The sequence below is a fragment of the Hemicordylus capensis genome, chromosome 6 (assembly GCF_027244095.1).
Source record: "Hemicordylus capensis ecotype Gifberg chromosome 6, rHemCap1.1.pri, whole genome shotgun sequence".
NCBI lineage: Eukaryota > Metazoa > Chordata > Lepidosauria > Squamata > Cordylidae > Hemicordylus > Hemicordylus capensis.
This window is the reverse complement of record NC_069662.1, coordinates 30,829,219-30,852,265: the sequence shown is the minus strand read 5'-3', so window position 1 is coordinate 30,852,265 and position 23,047 is coordinate 30,829,219. Positions and strand designations below refer to the sequence as shown.

General features: G+C 42.3%; 3 protein-coding genes across 3 annotated transcripts; all 3 read left to right on the top strand.

Annotated features, from left to right (window-relative positions):
• Window positions 1-4,567: 4,567 nt before the first annotated feature.
• Window positions 4,568-5,527, top strand: LOC128331138 (olfactory receptor 1019-like). Its single transcript, XM_053264492.1, has one exon. It carries the CDS (start codon window positions 4,568-4,570, stop codon window positions 5,525-5,527), a length of 960 nt encoding a protein of 319 aa, XP_053120467.1.
• A 6,914-nt stretch (window positions 5,528-12,441) lies between these two features.
• LOC128331137 (olfactory receptor 1019-like) lies at window positions 12,442-13,401 on the top strand. The gene has a single exon (XM_053264491.1). The coding sequence runs from the start codon at window positions 12,442-12,444 to the stop codon at window positions 13,399-13,401; it is 960 nt and encodes a 319-aa protein (XP_053120466.1).
• Window positions 13,402-20,584: 7,183 nt separating this feature from the next.
• Window positions 20,585-21,505, top strand: LOC128330633 (olfactory receptor 5A2-like). The gene has a single exon (XM_053263772.1). The coding sequence runs from the start codon at window positions 20,585-20,587 to the stop codon at window positions 21,503-21,505; it is 921 nt and encodes a 306-aa protein (XP_053119747.1).
• The last annotated feature ends 1,542 nt before the right edge of the window (window positions 21,506-23,047 follow it).

Below are 23,047 nucleotides of genomic sequence, written 5' to 3'. Positions count from 1 at the left end.
ATTTGTGGATGAACAGAAGGCCAGAGAACTCAGCTGGACTGGACCAGCCTAGCTTGTCGTGCGGGTTCATAACCCACACAATTTCTGCTGCAGGATCAGTGATGGTGCTGTTTATTTTTAGAATGCTGCCAAAGGGCTCTGCATATTTATAAATGAAAGAAATCTACAGACACCACAAGTTTCTAGTGCTGTCCTTTGATTTCTTACTGCTCTGGAAAGCAAGGAGCATTTCATAATATTTTTACCAGCCCTTCTCAAATAGGGCATACGATCCATTGTATTCATAGCACAGTAGCTCAAAGGATGAAATGTGTGGGGGTGGAGTGAATGTCAGAGAATAGCAGACAAACCAAATTACCCATCGACACCCTCATTTTTCTTTTGTTCCTATACAATGATATTGTGTGGCTCTTGCTCACAGGCTGAGCCTGTCTGATGCCCAGTGTGCACACCATGTGCTGCATTGCAGGCTATTTCTGTGTTGAGCCCTCCATGTGCTAGGGATGTGCAAGCTGGACTTGACATTGAGCTGGCCGCCCATTTCAATTGGTCCAAGTCTGAACCATACTGGCCCCAAGTTTGATGAACTGGCTCAGGTATACTTGTAAAGATGAAAATTTTAAAATATCTCAGTTGAAGGCCTGGGAAAACAGGTTTTCCCAGGCCTTGAGCTCATTTTTTGACCTCAAAGCCTGGGAATTCTTGAGGTCAAACTAGTTCTGTACATATCCCTATCATGTACTCCTTCATTAGAAACCACAAAAAAGAGGGGCAGCAGTGTCATAATGAAAACTGCTGTAACTATGTATTCTAGCAAGAGGGATGCTTGCAGAATAAGTGCAGCACAAAGAGATTCTTAGAAGCACAACACATTTTATTGAATTTCTTTTTGCATGATTCTAAGTACATACAATTCCTGGATGAAAGGCTATGCACAGTCTCCGTGCATTTTGTTTTCATTAAATGCATTTGTCTTTACACACTTCTTTGTCTTTATTCATGCTGAACTGCATAGGGAGATGTTCCACACAACTACCTCAGCATTAGGAGCATCCTCCACAATGTTCATTTTGAAATGAAATTGTCCACCCGAGAAGGTTATTGGATCCTATAGGATTCCAAGAAGCCTTGGAGGGATTTAGTGTTGGTGACCCTGTTGACACTCTGGTGGAAAACTGGAATAATCAGCTTACCAGGGCAGTGGGCATGATCGCTCCTAAGTGTCCTTTCCAACCCACTTCGAAACTGGCCCCTTGGTATACAGAAGAACTATGGTGGCTGAAGCAGTGAGGTAGATGACTAGAGCACAAGTGGAGAAAGACTTGACACGAATCCGACAGATTACTACATAGAGCACATTTGAAGATCTATGCTCAGGTGATACATGTGGCAAAGAAGCGATTCTTTTCCTCCCGTATCATATCAGCAAGTTCTCATTCAGCAGAGTTGTTCAGGGTTGTGAAGGGACTAGTGTGCACCCCTTCCCCTTTGAATTGGTACTTGGAACCAACAATTACTAGGTGTGACATTTTTAATGAGTTTTTTGTGGGCAAAATCTCTTGTATTCGGGCTCAGACTCCACAGAGTCTAATGCCGAGGTGTCCAGCAGCTCCTCTTATGTGATGACTCTGGATCAATTTCAGTTTGTGAATCCTGAGGATGTGGACAAGTTGTTTGGACTGGTGTGGCATACCACCTGTCCTCTTGACCCTTGCTCGACGTGGCTTATACTATCTGGCAGGGAGGCTGTCATAGAGAGCCTGGTAGAGATTGTAAATGCTTTTTTGAAGGAGGGCAGGCTGTTTCCTTGTCTTAAGGAGGCAATCATTAGACCACTTCTGAAAAAGCCTGACTTGGATCCCTCAGAGTTAAGCAACTTACAGGCCTGTTTCCAACCTTGCATGACTGGACAAGGTGATTGAAAAGGTGGTGGCCTCACAGCTCCAGGTGGTCTTAGAAGAAACTGATTATCTAGACCCATTTCGAACTGGCTTTCGGGTGGGCTATGGGGTGGAGGCTGCCTTGGTTGGCCTGATGGATGATCTCCAATAGGGAATTGACAGAGGGAGTGTGATTCTGTTGGTCCTTTTGGATCTCTCGGTGGCCTTCGATACTAATGACCATAGTATCCTTTTGGCATGTCTGAGGGGCTTGGGGAGGTGGGAGGCACTGCTTTGCAGCAGTTTCCACTGCTACTTCACAAGCCGATTCCAGATGGTATCTCATGGAGTCTGTTATTCTTTCAAATCTGAATTTTCCTATGGTGTCCCTCAGGGCTCCATATTGTCTCCGATGTTGTTTAACATCTATATGAAACCGCTGGGAGAGATCATCAGGGGATTTGGTGCAGGGTGTTATCAATATGCTGATGACACACATATCTATTTTTCCATGTCAAGCTCATTGGGAGAAGACATAGCCTCCCTAAATGCTTGCTTGGAGGCAGTAATGGGATTGATGAGGGATAATAAAATGAGGCTGAATCCAGATAAGACGGAGGAACTTATTGTGCAGGGTCCCAAATTCAGGAGACAATTTTGATCTGCTGGTTCTTGATGGGGTCACACTCCCCCAGAAGGAACAGGTACGCAGTCTGGGGGTGCTTCTGGATCTGAACCTCTCCCTAGTGTCCCAGGTTGAGGCGGTGACCAGAGGTGCTTTTTATCAGCTTCAGCTGATACACCAACTGCATCCATTTCTTGAGATGAATGACCAAAATGGTGGTACATATGCTGATAACCTCTAGGCTGGATTACTGCAATGCGCTCTATGTGGGGCTGCCTTTGTACATAGTTCCTAAACTGCAGTTGGTCCAATATGCGGCAGCAAGGTTGGTCTCTTGGTCATCTAGGAGAGACGCTATTACTCCTGTTTTGAAAGAACTACACTGGCTGCCGATTTGTTTCCCAGCAAAATACAAGTTGCTGGTCATTACCTATAAAGCCCTAAACAGCTTAGGCACTGGGTATTTAAGAGAATGTCTTCTTCACCATGAGGCCCACTGCCGTTAATATCATCCAGAGAGGCTCACCTGTGGCTGCCTCCAATTCATTTGGCAACTACTCGGGAATGGGCCTTCTTCATTGCTGCTCCTGGACTTTGGAATGCGCTCCCTCTTGAAATAAGAGCCTCCCCATCTCTGGCAACTTTTTAGAAGGCACTGAAGACACATTTATTCACCCAGGCTTGTAATTACATCTATAGTTTTAAATTTTAATGTTGGTTTTAAATGATTTTAATGTTTAAATGAATTTAAATGTTTAATTGATTTAGTTTGGATTATAATTGTTAATTGATTTTAGTTGATTTTATTTTGTTGTAATCTGCCCTGAGCCATTTTTGGAAGGGTGGTATATCAATTTAAAAAATACATACATACATATATACATAAAAATGGTTCCCACTCTGTGCATCTGTCAATCATGACTAGCACTGCAAAAGGAGATGCTAGTTTTCAGTTTAAACTCATTTTTAATTTATTTACAAACATGTCCATCCCAGCTCCCAAGCACAAAGCTGCTACAACAATAAAAGAAACCTAGATTAAACAAAAGCTTCCACAAATAAATTTAAGAGCAATAACTCAGAGGCTAAAATTAGTTAAACTAAAAAATGAGTAAAACCAGATTTAAACCACCTCTCAGAAAATGAAGCTTTCCAACCTTTGTTTATAACTCATCAGGGAGGAGGAATGGAGAAGCCCCTTCAGGAGGACATTGCAAAGATGGAGGGCCATTACTGACAAGGCCCTGTTCCAGGTCTCCGCCAATCAAATTATGTCAGTGGTGTGGCTGAAAGCAAAGTTAGCAAGGAAAAGTGAAGGATCCCAGCTCATTCAAATCGGTGAACATTGAAAGCATGTCCAATGCTTGGCAATATTTTTCGTATGTGCTGAGGATCTTCCATTGTTAGCACTAATGCAAGCAGCCAAACTCCAGCAAAAGTCAAGGATATGTGGGAGCCAATCACTGTGGCTGCAGAATGTTGCAAAAGGTCAAGCAAGTTTCTTCGGCTGGGGAATAAAGCTCTGTGTTTTTGCAGCAGGGTCATGTAGCCTCCAGACCTTCACCAAAAGCTGGCCAAGCATGGAGAACCAATGCAATATAAACTGGTGCTGTATAGCACAAGAGGGTTATGGGTCAGACCCTACATCTATATATTAAAATGGAAAAAATACAGATAAAATAGATCTAGATATTGGCAACACTACCTTAAGAGTCGACTGCTTGGACATACAATGCCATTAAAGAAGTGCTTAGGCTACTAAAGGTTCCATGAATGAAACGTGAAAAGCAAATTTTCCCTGAGGCTCATGAAAGCTGATATGGTAATACAAACATTTATAAGAGCAGAATATGAAGCTTTAAAGAAATACCAAAAGGAAAGGTTCCCAAGGGTATAATTTTAAGTATATTTGCAAAAAATAGTGGGGGGAAATGGCAGGAGAATGGCCAAGCCAGTCTCTCTTCCAAAATACCTATTTTGTAGTCTGTAAAATAATTGATGAACCTAATAATTTACATTTCATTGTCCTCACAATCTAATCTCTACAGGTCTCTAAATCAAAATGGAAAATAGAACAGATGTGACAGAGATTGTGCTCTCAGCACTTTCAGAAGACCCACGTGTCCAGATTATGTTCTTTGTCCTTTTTCTTGCTATCTACACATTAACACTTCTTGGGAACACCATCATTATTGTGGTGATAAAGGTTGACCCTCGTCTTTACACTCCTATGTATATTTTTCTATGCAATCTATCCTTTATAGACATTATCTATTCCACAGCCATTGTTCCAAAGATGCTTGCAAATCTCTTAACACAAGAATCAATTTCCCTCCAAGGCTGTCTGGCCCAGATGTTCTTTATCCTTCTTTCAGCTGGGGCTGAGATCTTCACCCTCTCTGCAATGGCCTATGACCGATACGCTGCTATATGTGACCCTCTGCATTATAATAATACTATGAGCAAGAAGATCTGCATTCATTTGACGACTGGGGCATGGTTAATGGGTATTTTGTATGCAAGTGTTAATACTGTTCTTGCTCTACACTTACACTTCTGTGGATCCAATGAAATTGGTCACTTTAGCTGTGAGCTTCCACCTTTACTGAAACTTTCTTGCTCAGACACATTTCTTAATGATGTGGCTCTTCTGTCTTCTGCAGTAATAATGGGGTTTGGCTCTTTCATCCCCATCCTAGTCTCCTATATATGCATTGTATCCGCTATCCTGAAGATTCAGACCACAGAAAGAAGGCACAAAGCATTCTCTACCTGCAGCTCCCACCTCACTGTGGTCATCTTATTGTATGTGACAGCATCGTTTCAGTACATGAAACCCAGTTCTGTATCCTCTACAACAGTGGATCAGCTCCTCGCTATCCAATACAGCATTATGACTCCTATGCTGAACCCTATAATCTACAGTTTGAAAAGCAGAGAAGTGAAAGCTTCTCTTACTAGAATGGCTGGGAAGATCCAAATCTCACCAAAAATTGTACATATTCCTAAATTATGTGTTTAACTTTTTGAGGGGGGGGAGTGTGCGTGTGTCTTACTGAATAATCTTAATATGTATAGACTTCTCAATACCTGAGCAATATGGAAAACCCCTTAGAGGAAAACATATCACTGGAGTAGTTATACTAAAGATAGCTCTCCAAATCAGATTGTTGTCTTTTATTCAGTTACTGCATGAGAGACTCCAAGGGATTATTCAGATTCATCAAATTGCTAAAGAACAAAGGAAGAAAAAATAAATGAAATCAAGAATTCTATCCAAACATTTCATGATCAGGGTTGGCTGTCTACTAGTTGGTCACCTAGGGTGCAATTTGGTGTGGAGTACTACATGCCTCCGTTCCCTTCCCCAAGCACTCACTGACATGCCTGAGCTGATGTGAGTGCCCCTTTGCTCTCTTTCATGGAAACAGATTGAGAAGCACAGGAGTGAGGCAGAAGGAGTGAACAAGGAAAGTTAACTGTTGGTCTTCTGCATTGCTGCTTACAGTCACCTTGGGCTGAGCTCAAGAGTGGCATCACAGGACCCAAACATAGCAGTCAGGCAGGGAGAACCCTGTAGGAGAACGCAAAGCATACTGGGGCCAATCAGAAGGTGAAACCATGGGAGGTGGACAGCGGAATGAGAATTGGAATGAGATCATGTGAGTGATCATTCTCTCATGAGATAGGGGCTCAAACTCTCATGAGATCTGCTGAGAATGTGGAGGAGCATTTAAAGGGCAGACCGATGATGAAGCAGCCATGGAGTCACATAAGACTTTTTAGTCCTACTTGGATGTTGAGAAAGCCTAGAGAGAGAAATACAAGCAGTGAGAACCACAGTGGAATTAAAGTGTGTGGGGATCATATGATGCTAACCGCTCCATTCTCTTCAAGCTCTTTCACTTTCTGAGTAGAGGTGTGCACTAAACCTGATTTGCCAGTTCAGTTCAAATCCAGCCCGACTTGGTTTTGGCCCCGTCAAGGCAGACATGGTTCAAATTCGAACTGAGCCGACTTGACTGGCTAGAAGAGCTATACTGGTAAACAGCAATCCAGTGATGATTCGCCTTTATCCATACAGGGGCAGGGGGTGCTTTTCAAAGTATAGAGGGGGTGGGAGGGATGTGAAAAAAGGACTTACAAATACAAACTGCAGGGAAGCAGTGGTGGCAGGCTCAGTGACAGCTTCCCCCATCCCCAATGGCCTCCCCTGAGTAGCCCGGGCCAGTTTGAGCCTGGTTGGGGCCCAGATCAGGCCTCTGTAAAGGCGTGGAGGTCACTAAAATGGCCACCATGTGTCACAGAATGGCCTCTGCATATGTTTGGAGGCAATTTTAGTGGCCCCCATAGTTGTGTAGAAGCCTGGCCTGGGCCCAAATCAGACACAAGTTGGTCCTGAAGCAGCCTGGGCTACTCAGGGGGAGGGCAGCAGGGTGGAGGAGAGCCACCACCGACACTGCCGCAACTGTGGCTCATACTTGTAAGTACTGTTTTACTCACCTTCTGCCCCCTCTATATTTAGAAAAGCCCCCTGCCTGTAGTGGTAAAGGGGAATCTTCACCGGATTCCCTTTTGCCGGTATAGCTCTGAGCTGGCTTGGTTTGAGCCGGGCCCTGTTCAGCTCAAACTCAGACCGGGTGAAGCCAGTATAGTTTGACCCAAAACCCATCACGCTGAAATGGCTCAATGTTGAGCCCAGCTTAATCCGAGTCAGCTTACACATCCCTTCTGATGAGGCATAGCTCCTACCAACCCTCCCTGCTTTTGGAGGGCAAGAGGGCCCAGGAAGCCAGGAGCTTCACATCAACCATGCCTTGCTATGCTTCAAGGGCATAGCAAGGTTGAAGTGGTTGTTGAAGACAAGGTTTTAAAATGCCCCCCCCCCACTGAAGCTCAGCTCATGAAGTAAAGAAATCTTAAGTGCAGCTGGGGGAGTCAGTCATGTGACTTGCCTCTGGGGGGGGCCCAAGGCAGTGGGCCCCCAGACAACTGTCTCCCCTTGCCCTATTATAGTTACGCCCCTGCTATGCTTTACTCTCTCTCCTGCCATAAACTCTCTCCCATCCCGGCAGATGAGCAGCCTTTGTGGCTCAAGTTAAAGCTAGGTTCCACACTTCTCAGCTGGTGGGGCGTCAAGGTCAAACTTCACGTAGGGCACAACCCCCCCCCCCCGCATGTAGGAGTAGAGCACAGTCACTTTAAATACAGGATACATAGCAATGATCTCGGGACTAATTTCAGTACTGGGCAGGTGTGGCGGGGCAGGGGGATGGTGTGTCAAGCCAATGACCCATCATATTCTCTCTCAAAATGATGGCTGCAATCTTCTTCCCTTGTTAATCTCTCAACCATGACCAGTACAAATAGACGTATTTTCTTCTTGCTATGTACATCCACACCGAATAATCTGTTCTTTTCCTGATGACAATTGTTCTGGAATAGCAGAAAAGATCAGCATAACTGAATTCATGTTAGTTTTTCATTTTGTAGTTTGCAGTATTCGGATGACAGGCTTCACAAATAATTCTGAAGCTTGAAATATGACTTGGTCAGAAATATCACTTGGTGAAAGGAACTTTTGCTTAGAAACACTGGCTGACAGCCTGGCATCCTGACTAATGGTTCTTGTGGAAGGACGTTGTACAAGTTCAAAGCTGTTGCACTAGCAACTTGCACTAAGTCTGGAGCTTGTGTCCCAGCTTTGTATTGTGCTACTGCAATCATTATTTTAAAGGCATATCAGTTTATTCACAGTCAATGACCAAACAACTATTTTAAAGGCCCTTGTAACTTCCAGGATTGCATTCATTTATCACCTGGTGATTGATGTCGATGCCTGGAGACTCTAGGCCAGTCCTGGAGGGTTGGCCACTCAACTGTAAATCCCCATGTTCTAGGAAGAGTCTGACGAAAAATGAGATCATGACACAGGGATTCTTACAATTCAGTGGCCTGTTGAGTTGAATTGGCTTAAGCAGGACTACTCTGGGCTATAGTTAGTTCCAGGCTAATAAGGTTTGCTAAACTTTGCTGGCCAGTAAAATGGCTGTGATTCAAAAGAGGAAGAAATCAGTAATCTACATTTTGGTAGTACATAGTAATTTAATTGCAGATATTGTTTTGAAACTCCGGCTTTAATTGTTGCAGTTTTGATTTTAGTCTTGGTTTTGTTTTCATCACTGTTGATTTTATTGTCCAAATTGTTGTAAGCCGTTGTGGAAATGTTTTATTTTGGAGGGCAGTTAATACACATATGAAATAAATAAATGAGTTCCCTTGGATGGTGTTTTCTACTTTTGCATTAGGTTGCCTTCCATTGTTTAAGCCTTCCATTGCGAAGAGATCACAGTGAGAGCAGTCGTATCTCCAAGCTAAACTTGTTAATTGTTTGGGCAATTAACATGACCCTTATATAAAATGTACTCTCACAATACATTTTGTCAATGAGTTATTATATGAGAGAACTCAGGAGCTGTTTTAACTTTTCAAAAGAAACGTCTATACATGGTTTCCTCCTCATTCCATCTAAAACAGGCAAATGACAGGTGTTATTCTTTCCCATTGCTTGTAACCATATCAGGTGAGTTCATCTAACAATCAAAGATGTTTGTATGGATTGACACTATCACACTGACAAATTATTGAACTGCATGAAATTTTTTATCTCTATTTATATATGTACAAAGTATGCCAATATTCCAGAAAAATAACTGGTTAACAGTTGTGTACAATAGTACAGTACACAGGCTTTCAAAGTATCTTTAGACAACCTTTCCCACATAATCATAACAGGGTTGGGCAGCGAGGTGGGAAATCCAGGGTTGAACCTACCTTCCCCCCATATGAGCAAGGAGCGTCTTTTCAGCACACTACCACACACCCAAATGATCTGTGCTGCTTCTGACAGCTTGGATCACTGAAGGCCAGGAAAACAGGCCCTGGCCTACAGGAATCCAAGATCAACACATTTTGGGATTCCTTATTGTGTGGTGCATTTTTCGATTCCCCCATGAGTTGGGAGCTCTAGGTGCCCAACCCTGTGTGCATTTGGGCTGCGTGCAGCCCAAGCACACATACAATTCCAAACCTGGGGTTGAGGGGCATAGTCACAACCTCTCACCCCAGTTAAGGGCTAGAGGGGATGGAAGCACCAGGATTGGGAGAGATCCCAGCACTCCACACAAGCAGCTCAGCTAAGGCTGAGCTCCTCTAGCCTGGTCTGGGCTGCTCGTGTGAATAGCCTCAGTCAATTCTGCTCTCTTATGTTCATCAAAAATATGTTCTTAGAGGCTTTCTGTAGGCACTGCAGAGACAAGGACTGTGGAGAACTGGGTTTAAATACCCACTTGCCCATGGAGCTTACTGGTACATTCAGGGGCAGGAAAAAAACAATGAAAATGGCTTTGTCTCCCACTTTGTGCATCCTCTGCTGCTCAACAAACTTTGGCTGAGTGAGGAGCAGCCTCTCAATGCAGGGACGCAGCCCTGCTACATCCCCAGATAGTTGCTGTGGCTGCCAGCCAGTATGCTGAAGGGAGCAAGAAATTATTCTGTCTGTTAGTTCCCAACCTAGTTTGAATGTGAGATTACTGTTTTGTTCATAATGGTTGAGGGAATAGTAATGAGCGAAAGCATATATAAACCATTCAACACTATGCTGAATGCCCTTTAACACCCTGAGGGAATGAAAGAACTTAGTCTTTCTCCTCATCTAAAATAGATCACTATGCTAAATAGATTAGATAGATAGATAGATAGATAGATAGATAGATAGATAGATAGATAGATAGATAGATAACCTTTATTTCCGTCATTGACCAGCAATATGCAGGTTAGAAAACCTATCATTATCAGTATAAACATAATGGGGAGATTTTAGAGAGCTGAGACTGTTTCTTTTTTTCATTTAGCACTATATAAATGAGGAGGTTGTTCAAAGAAGAGAGAAATGTGCCTTTTAAGGCAACATTAAACACACTGCAAAAAGAGCAACAAACCAACACTAGAAAAGCTGGAGACAATATACAGATATTCTGCCTTTCTCAGGACATTTGCCAAACAACTTCTGGAAACTTTGCAATGAATTATTTTAGTGGTAAGAGTCTTTATACTATTTACTTGGAAATTATTTTTAATTGATTTGTAATTTTGAGGAGCACTGTTAAATGAAGGGAGGGAGATACAACTGATCTATTTCTCTGTGGTTAAAAACTGAACTACATTTTAATCATTTTGACTAATAGCCTAAATTTAATCATTTTGACTAATAGCCTAAATTTGACCAAGAACCCATACACATGCTTCAAATAGATTGTTCTAAATTAAAGTTTGAGACGAAGATTCATGCAAAGTGAAATTGTAAGGTCCTTGTAAGGATCAAAAAGGATGAGGGGATACAAAATTCCTCTTCTAGGAGGAGTCCCGAGAAGGCTGCCAGAATCCACTTTTTAATATGAGGAGATTCACCCTTCCAAGAGAATCTATGGGAGTGTAAGGTGGAAAACCCTCCCCACAAGAAAGATTTGAGCAGTCCTAGCTTTTTCTATAGGCTTCTAATTGAACAAGGAGATATTTTCATCTGATTCACACATTACGTTCATGGCATGAACAAATTTGTATGCACATCCAGTTATTTACACTTTATGCTTAATGCACTTAAAGTAGTAATCTTCCTGTCTATAGCCTGCATTTGAGAGGGCCTGTAGACTCACTTCTAGAACTAATGTATGTACATCCATTCACACAAACACACACATGCACACGTACGTGTGTACAGACACCTGAACATACATACAGCATATTATCTTAATAGGCCTAGAGCTGTACCCCTAAATCTGATTGTTCCGATTGCTGGATCATTCTCCCCTGTTAAAGTGATTGTAGATGGACAGATATGATTGTTTGACAGCTCCTCAATGGGAGTAATTTGGACAGATATGATTTTTTGACAGCTCCTCAATGGGAGTAATTGCTGAAGAGATATTTCCCTGAGAAGCAATTATGCAGCAAAATGGGATGTGAGACTAGTGCTGTGAACGAAGAATAAAACAAAACAGTTAGCAGTTCTAAATTTGCAGATGAGATGAAAGTCAGACAGCTGTGAGTTCAGCTGGATGGGATCAGCCTAGGTTGTCATGTGGGTCCATATTCCACACTATTTCTGCTGCAGGATCAGTGATGGTGCTGTTTATTTTTAGAAATAATTCCTGCTGCCAAAGGACTTTGCATATTTATAAATGAAAGAAATCTACAGACACCACAGGTTTCTAGTGCTGTCCTTTGACTTCTTACTCCTCAGGAAAGTGAGGAGCACTTGATAAAAAATTTTCCAGCACTTATCAAATAGAGCATAGGATCTATTGTATTCATGGCACAGCAGCTCAGAGGATGAAATGTTTGGGGGTGGAGTGAATGTCAGAGAATAACAGACAAACTAAATTAGCCAGTGACACTCCCATTTTTCTTTTCTTCCTGTAAAATTATATTGTGTGGCTCTGGCTCACAGGCTAAGTTTTCAGCTGATGTCTGATGCCCAGTGTGCACACCATGTGCTGTATTGCAAGATATTTCGGCATAGAGCTCTCCATTGCCATGAAATAAGTGGGTCTCAGGGTCTTAGGTTGCAACGTGAAAAGCACATTTTCCCTGAGTGTCATGAAAGCAAATGAAAGCTGATATAGTAATACAAACATTTATAAGAGCAGAGTATAAAGCTTTAAAAAAAATACTAACAGGGAAAGTTCCCAGAGGTATAATGTTAAGCATATCTGCAAAAATTAGTAGGGGAAATGGTACTGAGTACAAAGCGGGAGAATGGCCAAGCCATTCTCACTTCTAAAACACCTGTTTTATAGTCTGTAGAATAATTGATGAACCTAATGAAATACATTTCATTGTCCTCTCAATACAATCTCTACAGGTCTCTAAATCTAAATGGACAATACAACAGATGTGACGGAGATTATGCTTTCAGCACTTTCAAAAGACCCACATGTCCAGATTATGTTCTTTGTCCTTTTTCTTGCTATCTACATGTTAACACTTCTGGGGAACACCATCATTATTGTGGTGATAAAGGTCGACCCTCATCTTTCTACTCCTATGTATTTTTTTCTATGCAATCTATCCTTTACAGACATTTTCTATTCCACAGCCATTGTTCCAAAGATGCTAGCAAATTTCTTAAAGCAAGAATCAATTTCCCTCCAAGGCTGTCTGGCCCAGATGTACTTTATCCTTCTCTCAGCTGGGGCTGAGATCTTCATCCTCTCTGCAATGGCCTATGACCGATACGCTGCTATATGTGACCCTCTGCATTATACTAATACTATGAGCAAGAAGATCTGCATTCATTTGACGACTGGGGCATGGCTAATGGGTATTTTGTATGCAAGTGTTAATACTGTTCTTGCTCTACACTTACACTTCTGTGGATCCAATGAAATTGGTCACTTTAGCTGTGAGCTTCCACCTTTACTGAAACTTTCTTGCTCAGACACCTTTCTTAATGATGTGGCTCTTCTCTCTTCCGCAGTAATAATAGGGTTTGGCTCCTTCATCCCTATCCTAGTCTCCTATATATGCATTGTATCCGCTATCCTGAAGATTCAGACCACAGAAGGCAGGCACAAAGCATTCTCTACCTGCAGCTCCCACCTCATTGTTGTAGGCTTATTGTATGTGACAGCATTGGTTCAGTACATGAAACCCAGTTCTGTATCCTCTACTACAGTGGATCAGCTACTCGCTATCCAATACAGCATCCTGACTCCCATGCTTAATCCCATAATCTACAGTTTGAAAAGCAGAGAAGTGAAAGCTTCTCTTACTAGAATGGCTGGGAAGATCCAAATCTTACCAAAAAATGTACATATTCCAAAATTGTGCATTTAATAATTAAAATAAGTTCTTTTAGCAGTAACTTATCTGCCTACTTTCCTTTCACTATCCCTACAACTGGACTAAATTTGGTTCAGATCAGTGAAGTTGTCCACAAGTTAGACCTCTTGCATCTCAAATGTTCATGCATCTGCCATCTTGGACTGGGGTGGAGGACATCATTACAAGCAACCCAGAGAACAATTTGTTATTTGGTGGCTAACAAATGAAGATTAGTTATTATTAATTTATTATTGTAATATAATTATCTGATGTACCTGTCACTAATTCCATGCGTGGCAGCTTCCACGAGAGTTTGTGAGCAGCTGCTGGATAGCGGCAGGGATGGGTGGACCACAGTGGGGATGGGTGGGTGGGGAAAAAGAGTGAACAGGTGAACAGGTGAACAGCCACACAGGGGGTGGAGAGGGCAGCATAGCCTCCCTCTCAGGCCCACTAGCTGGTCAAATGTAAGGATGGCTCCCATTGAGTCTGAATGTGGAGAACAGCTGAGCATGCCTCAAAGATGGCCGAATGAAGCCTTTAGAAAGCTGCAGTGGTGGTGGTGGTGGTGAGAGAAGATAAAGCGGTGGCAGCAAAGGGAAAAGGGAAAGCAATGGTGGGGGAAGAAAAAGCAAATGCAGCCGGGGGAATTAGAAGCACAGATGCTCTGTGCCCAGGCCAGCTAGCTATTATTATTATTATACTACACCACTGAGGCACCCCTCTTTGTCACCATCTACAACTGTACCAGATTTGGTTCAAATCAGTTAGACAGTCCAGAAGTTAGCCCACTTGTGCTTTAACAGTTTACTTGTCTGCCATCTTGAACTGGGGTGGATGATATCATCACAAACTACACTTTTGGTGCATTCCTATGTGTCCCTACAGCTATAGCAAATTTAGTTCAAATCAGTTAGGTGGTTCACAGATTAGCCCACTTGCACCCTCAAGTGTTTATTCATTTTTCATCTTGAATTGGGGTGGATAACATCATCAGATATTATGCCATGGAGGTGTCCCTGTGTGTCACTCACTAGAATTGTACCTAATTTGCTTCAAATTGGTTATACAGTCCCCAGGTTAGTCCACTTGCACGTCAAATGTTTACACATCTGCCATCTTGTATTGGGGTAGATTACATCATCATGAACTGTGCTTTTGCGGCATCCCTATGTGTCCTTATAGCTGTAGCAAATTTGGTTCAAATAAGTTAGGCATATCACAAGTTAACCCACTTGTGCCTCAAAAGTTTACACATCTGCCATCTTGGATTGAGGTGGATATCATCTCACAAATAATGCCATTGTGGTGTCCCTATGTGTCCCCACAACTGTACCCAATTTGTTCATATTCCTCCAGGTGTTGCAAAGTTGATGGTGGGGGGGACACGGACATGGATGGACACAAGGACACATGGGAACACACACAGACACACAGACAGAATGCCAGGTGATCTCCTAACCCTACTGGAAAGTAGCCTAAAAAGAGAGAGTCTTACTGCATATCATAATATGTATAAACTTCTCAATCTCTGAGCAATATGGAAAACCACTTAGGGTAAAACATATTACTGGAGTAGTCATACTAAAGATAGCTCTCCAAATCAGCTTGTTATTTATTCAGGTACTGCATGATATGGATGTGCAAACCGGTTCAATGTCAAATGGGTTCAACATCGAACTGGTTCAATTCAAAGGTTCAGGGTTGAGCCAAACCATTCCTGTTTCGGCTTGACCCTGGACCGAATCCCCCAACCAGGCCATTCGTGGGTTCCATAAGCCATTTTGAGTTGATTTAAAAAAATCTTTAGCACTTAGCCCCTCTGGGGGGCTTCTCTAAGGCCACAGAGGTTCGTGGAGGTTCCCCCTGCCCCCACCTGCCTTCCCTATGCCCCAAACCACCCGGTTCAGGCAGTCTTTGGCCTGTTATGAACCTACTCGCATCTTGGTGGCCATTTTGGAGACTTCCACACATGCTCAGTGGGCCCCTGAATGGCCGGGTCATGGAATATTTTCTTCATGCTATGTACATCAGCATAGAATAATCTCTTCTTTTGCTGAAAACAATTGTTTTGAAATAGCAGAAAACATCAGCATAACCGAATTCACGTTTGTTTTTCATTTTGTAGTTTGCAATATCTGGATGACAGACTTCACAAATGACTTTCAAGCTTGAAATATGACTTGGTCAGAGATATGACTTAGTTAAGCAAGGTTTGCTTAGAAACACTAAGGCTCTTCACACGACCAGTGTGAAGAGCCGAAAGGGGGTCAGTGGGGAGAGCGGGTTTGACCTGCTCTCCCTGCAGATGATCACTTACCCCTCCTCACCCAGGCAGATGAGTGGTGGCTCTCTTGCCATTTGCCTGCCTGGCAGCTTGGGGGTGGGGTGAAGGGAAGCAGCACCACACAGCACCCCACCTCCGCCCCCAGAGCCCCAGTAATGGGAAAAGTCTAAATCAGCTTGTTATTCTTTATTCAGGCTCCCTTAGCCCAGTTTTGCTTGCTCATGAGAATAGCCTCACTGGCTGACATCCTGACTAATGAAGCACTTGTGGAAGGATGTTACACAAGTTCAGTGCTGTTGCACTAGCAATTTGCACTAAATCTAGAGCCTGTGTTACAGCTTGCTGTTGTGCTACTGCAAGCATTATGTTTTCAAGCATTATGTTTTAAAGGAAAAATTTGTACCGTATCTGGCCATTAAAACTTCCAGGATAGCTTTAAATTACCACATGGAGATTGAGCTTAAAGTTCCAGCTTAGTGTTGTGCTCAGAGGTGCATCTAGGGTAGGGCAGGCAGGGCACATGCCCCGGGCGCCTCTTGAAAGGGGGCACCATTTTCTAAAATTAATTTTTTTTTTTAAAAAAAAGGCTGCTGAAAACACAATGGCCACTGCACATGCTCAAATGGCCTCTGTGAGGCCCTAGGCCAGGCCAGGCCTCGCAGAGGCCATTTGAGCATGCACGGTGGCCATTTTGTTTTTAGGGGCCATTTTTTTTTAAAAAAAATGGCCACGACACATGCTAAAATGGTCCCTGCGAGGACCTAGAAGCCAGTGGGGGGAGGGGGAACCTTTGCAGAACCCCCACAGCCTTTAGGAAGCCCCCCGAAGGGACTACAAGTATTATTTTTAACTAGTATTTTTAAGCCAGTTATATTAACGGGCGCTAGCCTTCTCTTCCTTGGGTTTTTTTTTTTTTTTTTCATTTTTGTGTTTCTTTTTCAGGTTTTTGCTCATTGTCTCTTGGTCTATCTTTTCTGCATTCTCCCCCCCCCCCCTTTCCGCTCTCTTGTCCTTGTTTATTTTACTTTTTGCCCCTGTTTGCTTTCCTCTCCCTTGGCTCTTTTCTCTCCCTTGCCCCCCCCCCCTGCTTTTTTAAAAAAGATTCTTTTCTGGCTTCTGGTTTCTGTAGTAATTTACTGTAGGGCAGTCTTCCCTTCAGAGTTTTATTTTTATTATTGGTTTGGTGTACTCAGCACAGCAGCATCAATTTATTTCTGCTTGGTGATGGGCTGTTTTTGTTTATTATTATTTTGATTATTTTGACAGGTTTTTTTGGGGGGGGGTTGGTTGGCAGAGTCATTTGGGATGTAGGGGAGGTCCGTCTATGCTCTCTTTTGGCTTACCTGAGCGTGTTAAGACTGCCTTTTTCTCTGCCTTGCCTGCTCTATGCTGTTCTGTAGAGTAGGGCTATTAGAGTATCTGTCTTTCCTTGTTTTATTGGTTATCTTGCTCAGCTGCTTTAGTGCTAATGGCACTGCAGGAGTCCACTGCTGACGACCGTTAGGCTGTCAGTCTGTGGGTGCGAGCGCAAATAACGGTTCCCCCCACCCTCCGCCCTTGGCTGTGGGTGGGGGACTCTCTTGGTTTTTTGGGGGGGGGATGTGGGGCACGCCACTGGCCGCTGCTCTAGTCTGTGTTTTTTGTGTGTGTAGTTTTGTCTTCTGGGTGTGTGTGGTGCTTTGTGTTACTTTTTGTGTTTTGGGATTTAGTGTAGTGCTTAGTGTAATTTTTTTGGTGTGTGTCTCGTCGGCGTCTCTAATCTCCCCATGGCTGGGAAGTGTGCTGAATCTGCTGACGGAGGAAAAGCAAGTGGATGTGTGGAGCACTCAAAAAGAGCTCCTCCCTGAGCTATGCTGCTGCCCATACTGTTTCAATGAACGTTAAGTACGCATTAGGCGTCCGTTTCGTTCATAGCGGCAGTTTGGGCAGTGGTTTAGCACAGGGAGGAGCTCTTTTTGTGTGCTCCTCTCTTCTTTAATGTTTTTTTTTTCTTGTGACTACCATGGGCTGGTGTGAGTAAGGTGGGTTTGGGCAGTTGGTTGGGTGGGAGTCCAACACGCGGGGGGGACGTGCAAATGTTTAATGGTGGGGGGTGGGGAAGGTGATCCTGGACAGCTGGGAGGGCGGGTGAGTGTTTTTGGCTTCGCTGCCAACTCGGCCAGCGTTCCTGTCTTCCGTTTAGTGTTTTGGTCCTCCTGTTTTCAAAGCATTCCCCGCTCCTTTTCCCCCCCTTTTTACTTTTGTTGTTGTTTTCTCCGCCGCCATTGGCCCCGGTTTTTTTGGTTCTGCTGGGGCCGAGTTTCTCCCCTTCGTTGCTGCTCATGGCAGAGGCGGCGGCTCTGCCGCCGCCTCGCTCAGTTTCCCCCTCCTCCGCTTCTCCGGCTTCTCATGGCTGCCGGCTGCTGGGTGTTCTTGTCTCCCTCTGGCTCCGCGCATGCCCAGAAGGTCCGAGCGAGGCACGGACACACGCTTGGTGTCCGTCCACGGACGGACACCAAGCCTTTTATTAGATAGGATTCAATATAATATAAATCACTGTACACATATTCAGTTTGGCAGTAAGTATAGAGAATCAGGGCTTGTGAATAATGAGCTGAAGCTTATGAGCTAGGATTGTATTCATTTGCTCTTACCTTGCATCTTGTGATAAGTGAGTTAAATGTGATGTCTTAATAATATGTCTATTAATGGTGAGTTTGTCTTTGAATCAGTGTGAAATCCTTAATATTAAGGCCCACTGGGAGTTTCTTGCTCTCTTTCTCTCATTTTAACTGTCTTTCTGAAAGACTAGAATATATTCCAAGCAGTGACACAGTTTACTCTGCATACCCTATAATTATTTTCAGAGTATCTGGGAAAAGCCAAATTCTCCATTTGTTTTTAAAACTTATGTAATAGTGATGCTACAATGCATAGCAGAGAATTAGACAGGCACTTCTGTTTAGTTTTCCAAGTACACCTCCACGTAGTATTTGGGTATTTCATGAGCCCTAGCTTACTGAAATTTGTAGTTTTCCAGCATTTTTTTGCTCTGGCTACATCCACTGCTAAATAGTTTTTGAAAGATTAAAAGATTAGTGAGCTTGACTTGTATTTTTCAGCTGATATTATGGTAACGTTATCTGAAAGATGGATGTCAGATGTTTGGACAGGGGGCGCAATTTCAGTGTTTGCCCTAGGCGTTATTTTCTCTAGATACGCCACTGGTTGTGCTACTTCAAGCATTATTTTAAAGGCTGTTAAATTTTCCATGATTGCTTTCATTTATCACCTGCTGATTGGCATCACCTGGACTGTAGGCCAGTCCTGGAGGGTGGGCCATTCTACTGTAGATCCCCATGTTCTGGGAAGAGTCTTGCAAAAAATGAGATCATGACCTAGAAATTATTAAAAATCAGTGTCCTGTTGAATTGAATTGGCTCAAGCAGGCCTACTCTGGGCTATAGCTAGTTAGTCCCAGGCTAACTCAGTTTTGCAAAACTTTGCTGGCCAATAAAATGGCCAAGATTCAAATGAGGAAGAAAATAGTAATCTGAATGTGATGAAAACCAGCTATTGTTTTAAAATTCCTGTTAAAATTGTTGCTGTTTTTATTTTAGTCTTGGTTTTGTTTTCTTCACTGTTGATTTTATTGCACAAATTGTTGTAAGCCACCGTGGAAATGTTTTATATTGGATGGCAGGTAATACATGTGTGAAATAAATAAATGAGTGTCCTTGGATGGGGTTTTCTGCTTTTGCATTAAGTTGCCTTCCATTGCTTAAGCCCATGTGACATAGAAGTAAGCATGCTTTTGGATTGCTGTATCTTAGTTGTTTTCTAAGGGTTCCCAGTGGGTGCAGTTGTATCTCCAGACTAAACTTGCAATTGCTTGTTTGGGCAATTAACAGGACCCTTATATAAAAATGTACTCTCACAATACATTATGTCATTGCATTATTATATGAGAGAACTCAGATGCGGTTTTAACTTTTCAAAAGAAAAGTCTATATATGGTTTCCTCCTCATTCCATCTTAAAAGGCAAATGACAGATATTATTCTTTCCCATTGCTTGTAACCATGTCAGGTGAGTTCATCTAACAATCAAAGATGTTTGTATGGATTGACAATATCACACTGGCAAATTCTTCAACTGCATGAGTGTTATCTTTGTTTATATGTGTGTAAAATATGCCAATATTCCAGAAAATCGCTGGACAACAGTTGTGTACAAGAGTACAAATGTTTTCAAAGTATCTTCAGACAACATTTCCCACATTGCATCATTTGCTGAGAAAACCATGCATATGTGCTACAAAACTGCAGCATAGTACAGAGGATTCTGGAAAGTGTTGCAGGGCACAAGCTCAGTACACATGGTTGGTTCATTGAAGGCGAACATGAGTATCAGTGGCCAAGCAGTTTTTCAGGGAAGCTTATTCAGCATTAGATAGAAAATAGATACCAAAGTGACTTAAAAAAATCAGTAAGGGGAATCTGAAATGTAAATAACAAGATTCTATGTGGGGAAGATAGTTAAGTGTCTCTCTCTCTCTCTCTCTCTCTCTCTCTCTCTCTCTCTCTCTCTCTCTCTCTATCTATCTATCTATCTATCTTCCAAACGAACTAACCCATGTCTTTCTTATTTCCCCCCGATCAGTACTTTCTTCTCCACAGACCATTTTTCACCCATTATGACATGCTGAAAATTTTGATTTATATATGTGTGTTATATTTTCAAAACATGCCTGCATATTTATTGACATGAGAGCCAAAAATAAACACATTTGAGTGTCATTGATTACAATGAGCTGGTGGAAATGGAAGGGGCCAAAACAACAACAACAACAACAACAACAAACCAAAAAAAACCTGGCTGAGTTATGCCCTTTTTGTCTCTCTCTCTTTTTTCAGATGACCAAACAGAAATGGGAAACAAAACTGATATGTCAGAGTTCATTTTCTTGGGATTGTCCAATGATCCTCAACTGCAGATCTTCTTCTTCTTGGTGTTTTTCGCAATTTATCTAATAACATTGTCAGGAAACATCACAATCATTTTGGTGATTAGAATGGATCCTTCTCTTTACACACCCATGTATTATTTTCTGTCACATTTGTCCTTTGTGGACATCTGTTATTCTAGCGACATTGCCCCTAAGTTGTTAATGAATTTGCTCATGAAGCAGAAAACGATTTCCTTCACTGGCTGCCTCACACAGATGTTTTCCAGTCTTCTCTTGAGTGTCACAGAGGTTTTTATTCTTTCAGCAATGGCTTATGATAGGTACGTTGCTGTGTGTCACCCACTTCACTATGTAGTGACAATGAACAAAGCATTATGTAGTTACTTGGTGATGGGTGCATGGATAATGGGCTTCTTTTTTGCAATAATAAACACAGTGCCTACATTCAATTTACAGTTTTGTGCCCTTCATGAAATCAACCACTTCAGCTGTGAACTCCCACCACTACTGAAATCTTCCTGTTCTGACACCTTCCTCAACAATATCATTCTTTTTTCTTCTGTTATGATTTTTGGACTTGGCTCATTCATACCAACCCTGGTCTCCTACATTCACATCATCTCCACTATTTTGATGATCCGCTCTGCAGAAGGCAGAAGAAAAGCCTTTTCTACCTGCAGCTCCCACCTTATTGTTGTTGGTTTACTATATATGACAGGAATGTCCCAGTACATGAAACCCAGCAGTATTTCGTCCATGACACTGGATGAAATTTTCTCCATTCAGTATAGCATTTTGACTCCCATGTTGAATCCAATAATCTACAGTCTGAAAAACAAGGAAGTGAAGAGAGCCCTTGGGAAAATATTCAGGAAAAAATAAGTGTTATAATTTCTGTTTATTAGCATGGTGGTGATGCTAACTGGCTTTGTTTTGCCAAACTATCATTCATTATTTTTGGGAACTATAATTAGTAGTTAGAGTAAAAAATATGTTTTCTAGGGATGTGCAAAACGTTTCGGACACAAAACGTTTTGTACCCAAAACAGCCTGTTTCAGGTGTTTTGTAGACAAAACAAAACACCCATTTTCCAGATGCAAAAGTTTTGTATACAAAACAAAATGTCCCTGTTTCGGCTACAAAACGTTTTGTTGTTTTGGACCTCCATTTTGTGGTGATCTCTGAGTCAGTCTCCATTTTGTGTTTGACATCTCTTTGAATTTCCCACCCTTCCAGCCTTCTGATCGGTGACCTAAATCATGGGCTGAACTGCTGACAATTCCCTCCTTGTTCCACATTGGCTCTTTTGCTAATTGCCACTCTTTACTGACTCCACTTTGGCCAGGGGAAGGATTACTAACCCATGGGGTGCTGGGTTCTGTTGATTCTGTGATGTTCTGAGTGTAGATTTTCTGGTAGCATATGAGAGTGGATTCTTGTTTTTCACTGAAAATCTCATATGCTACCAGAGAATCTACAATGAACACCTCAGAAACAACAAAACCCAGTACCCCACAGGCTTGTGGGTGTGGGGGTGGTTGGCACCCTATGTGCACTACACAACCCCTCGCTCTGGGCAACCCCAGTGCCCCCCAAGTGGAATTATGGGGCTGCTGAAACCTCAATTATTCCCTATGGGAGAAATCTTAAAAGACACATAAACTTCAACAATTCACAAAAGATCAGCCCTTTGCCCAATTTCTTTGAAATAATTCTGGAAGTTTCCTTGCCCCCAATGGGCACTACCACCCACCACACTCTGCTCTGGGTCATCCCTTTCCCCTTGATTTGAAGCAATACATTTGCTGGAATCTCCATTATTCCCTATGGGAAAATTCTTAAAGATATGTAAACTTAAAAAATCCACAAAAAATCAGCCCTTTGCCTAATTCCTTTGAAATTTGGCTGCTAGCTTCCACCCTTTGGACACTACCACCACCACCCACTCTTTTTGCCCTGGGGCCCTTTTTAAAAATCCAAATCGATTCGGATTCAGAAAATTCGGCTACAAAACAAAACAGGGCTGATTCGGATTCAGAATATTTGGGTACAAAACAAAACGGGGGTGTTTCGATTCGGATACAAATTTAAACAAGAAAATTCCAAAATGCACACCCCTAATGTTTTCTTTTATTTTAATCACATACTACAGTGAAAGGTATATGGAACACAAACTCATAGTAAACTATAAAACTGTAGAACTTCAAAAATATAAATTTATAAAACTGTATGGAATCTATATGTAAAAATTGTCACATCATTAAAATTTGAGTACTTTAAGTTGGGTGTTACATACTATAGAGTACAGATAATAAAAGCTGTTATAAAAGATTAGAGGGCTATTAAAATGATAAAAACACAAAATATAAAATTGTACTATGACTTTCAGCTATAAGCTATACATGCTGACTGGGCACATTTAA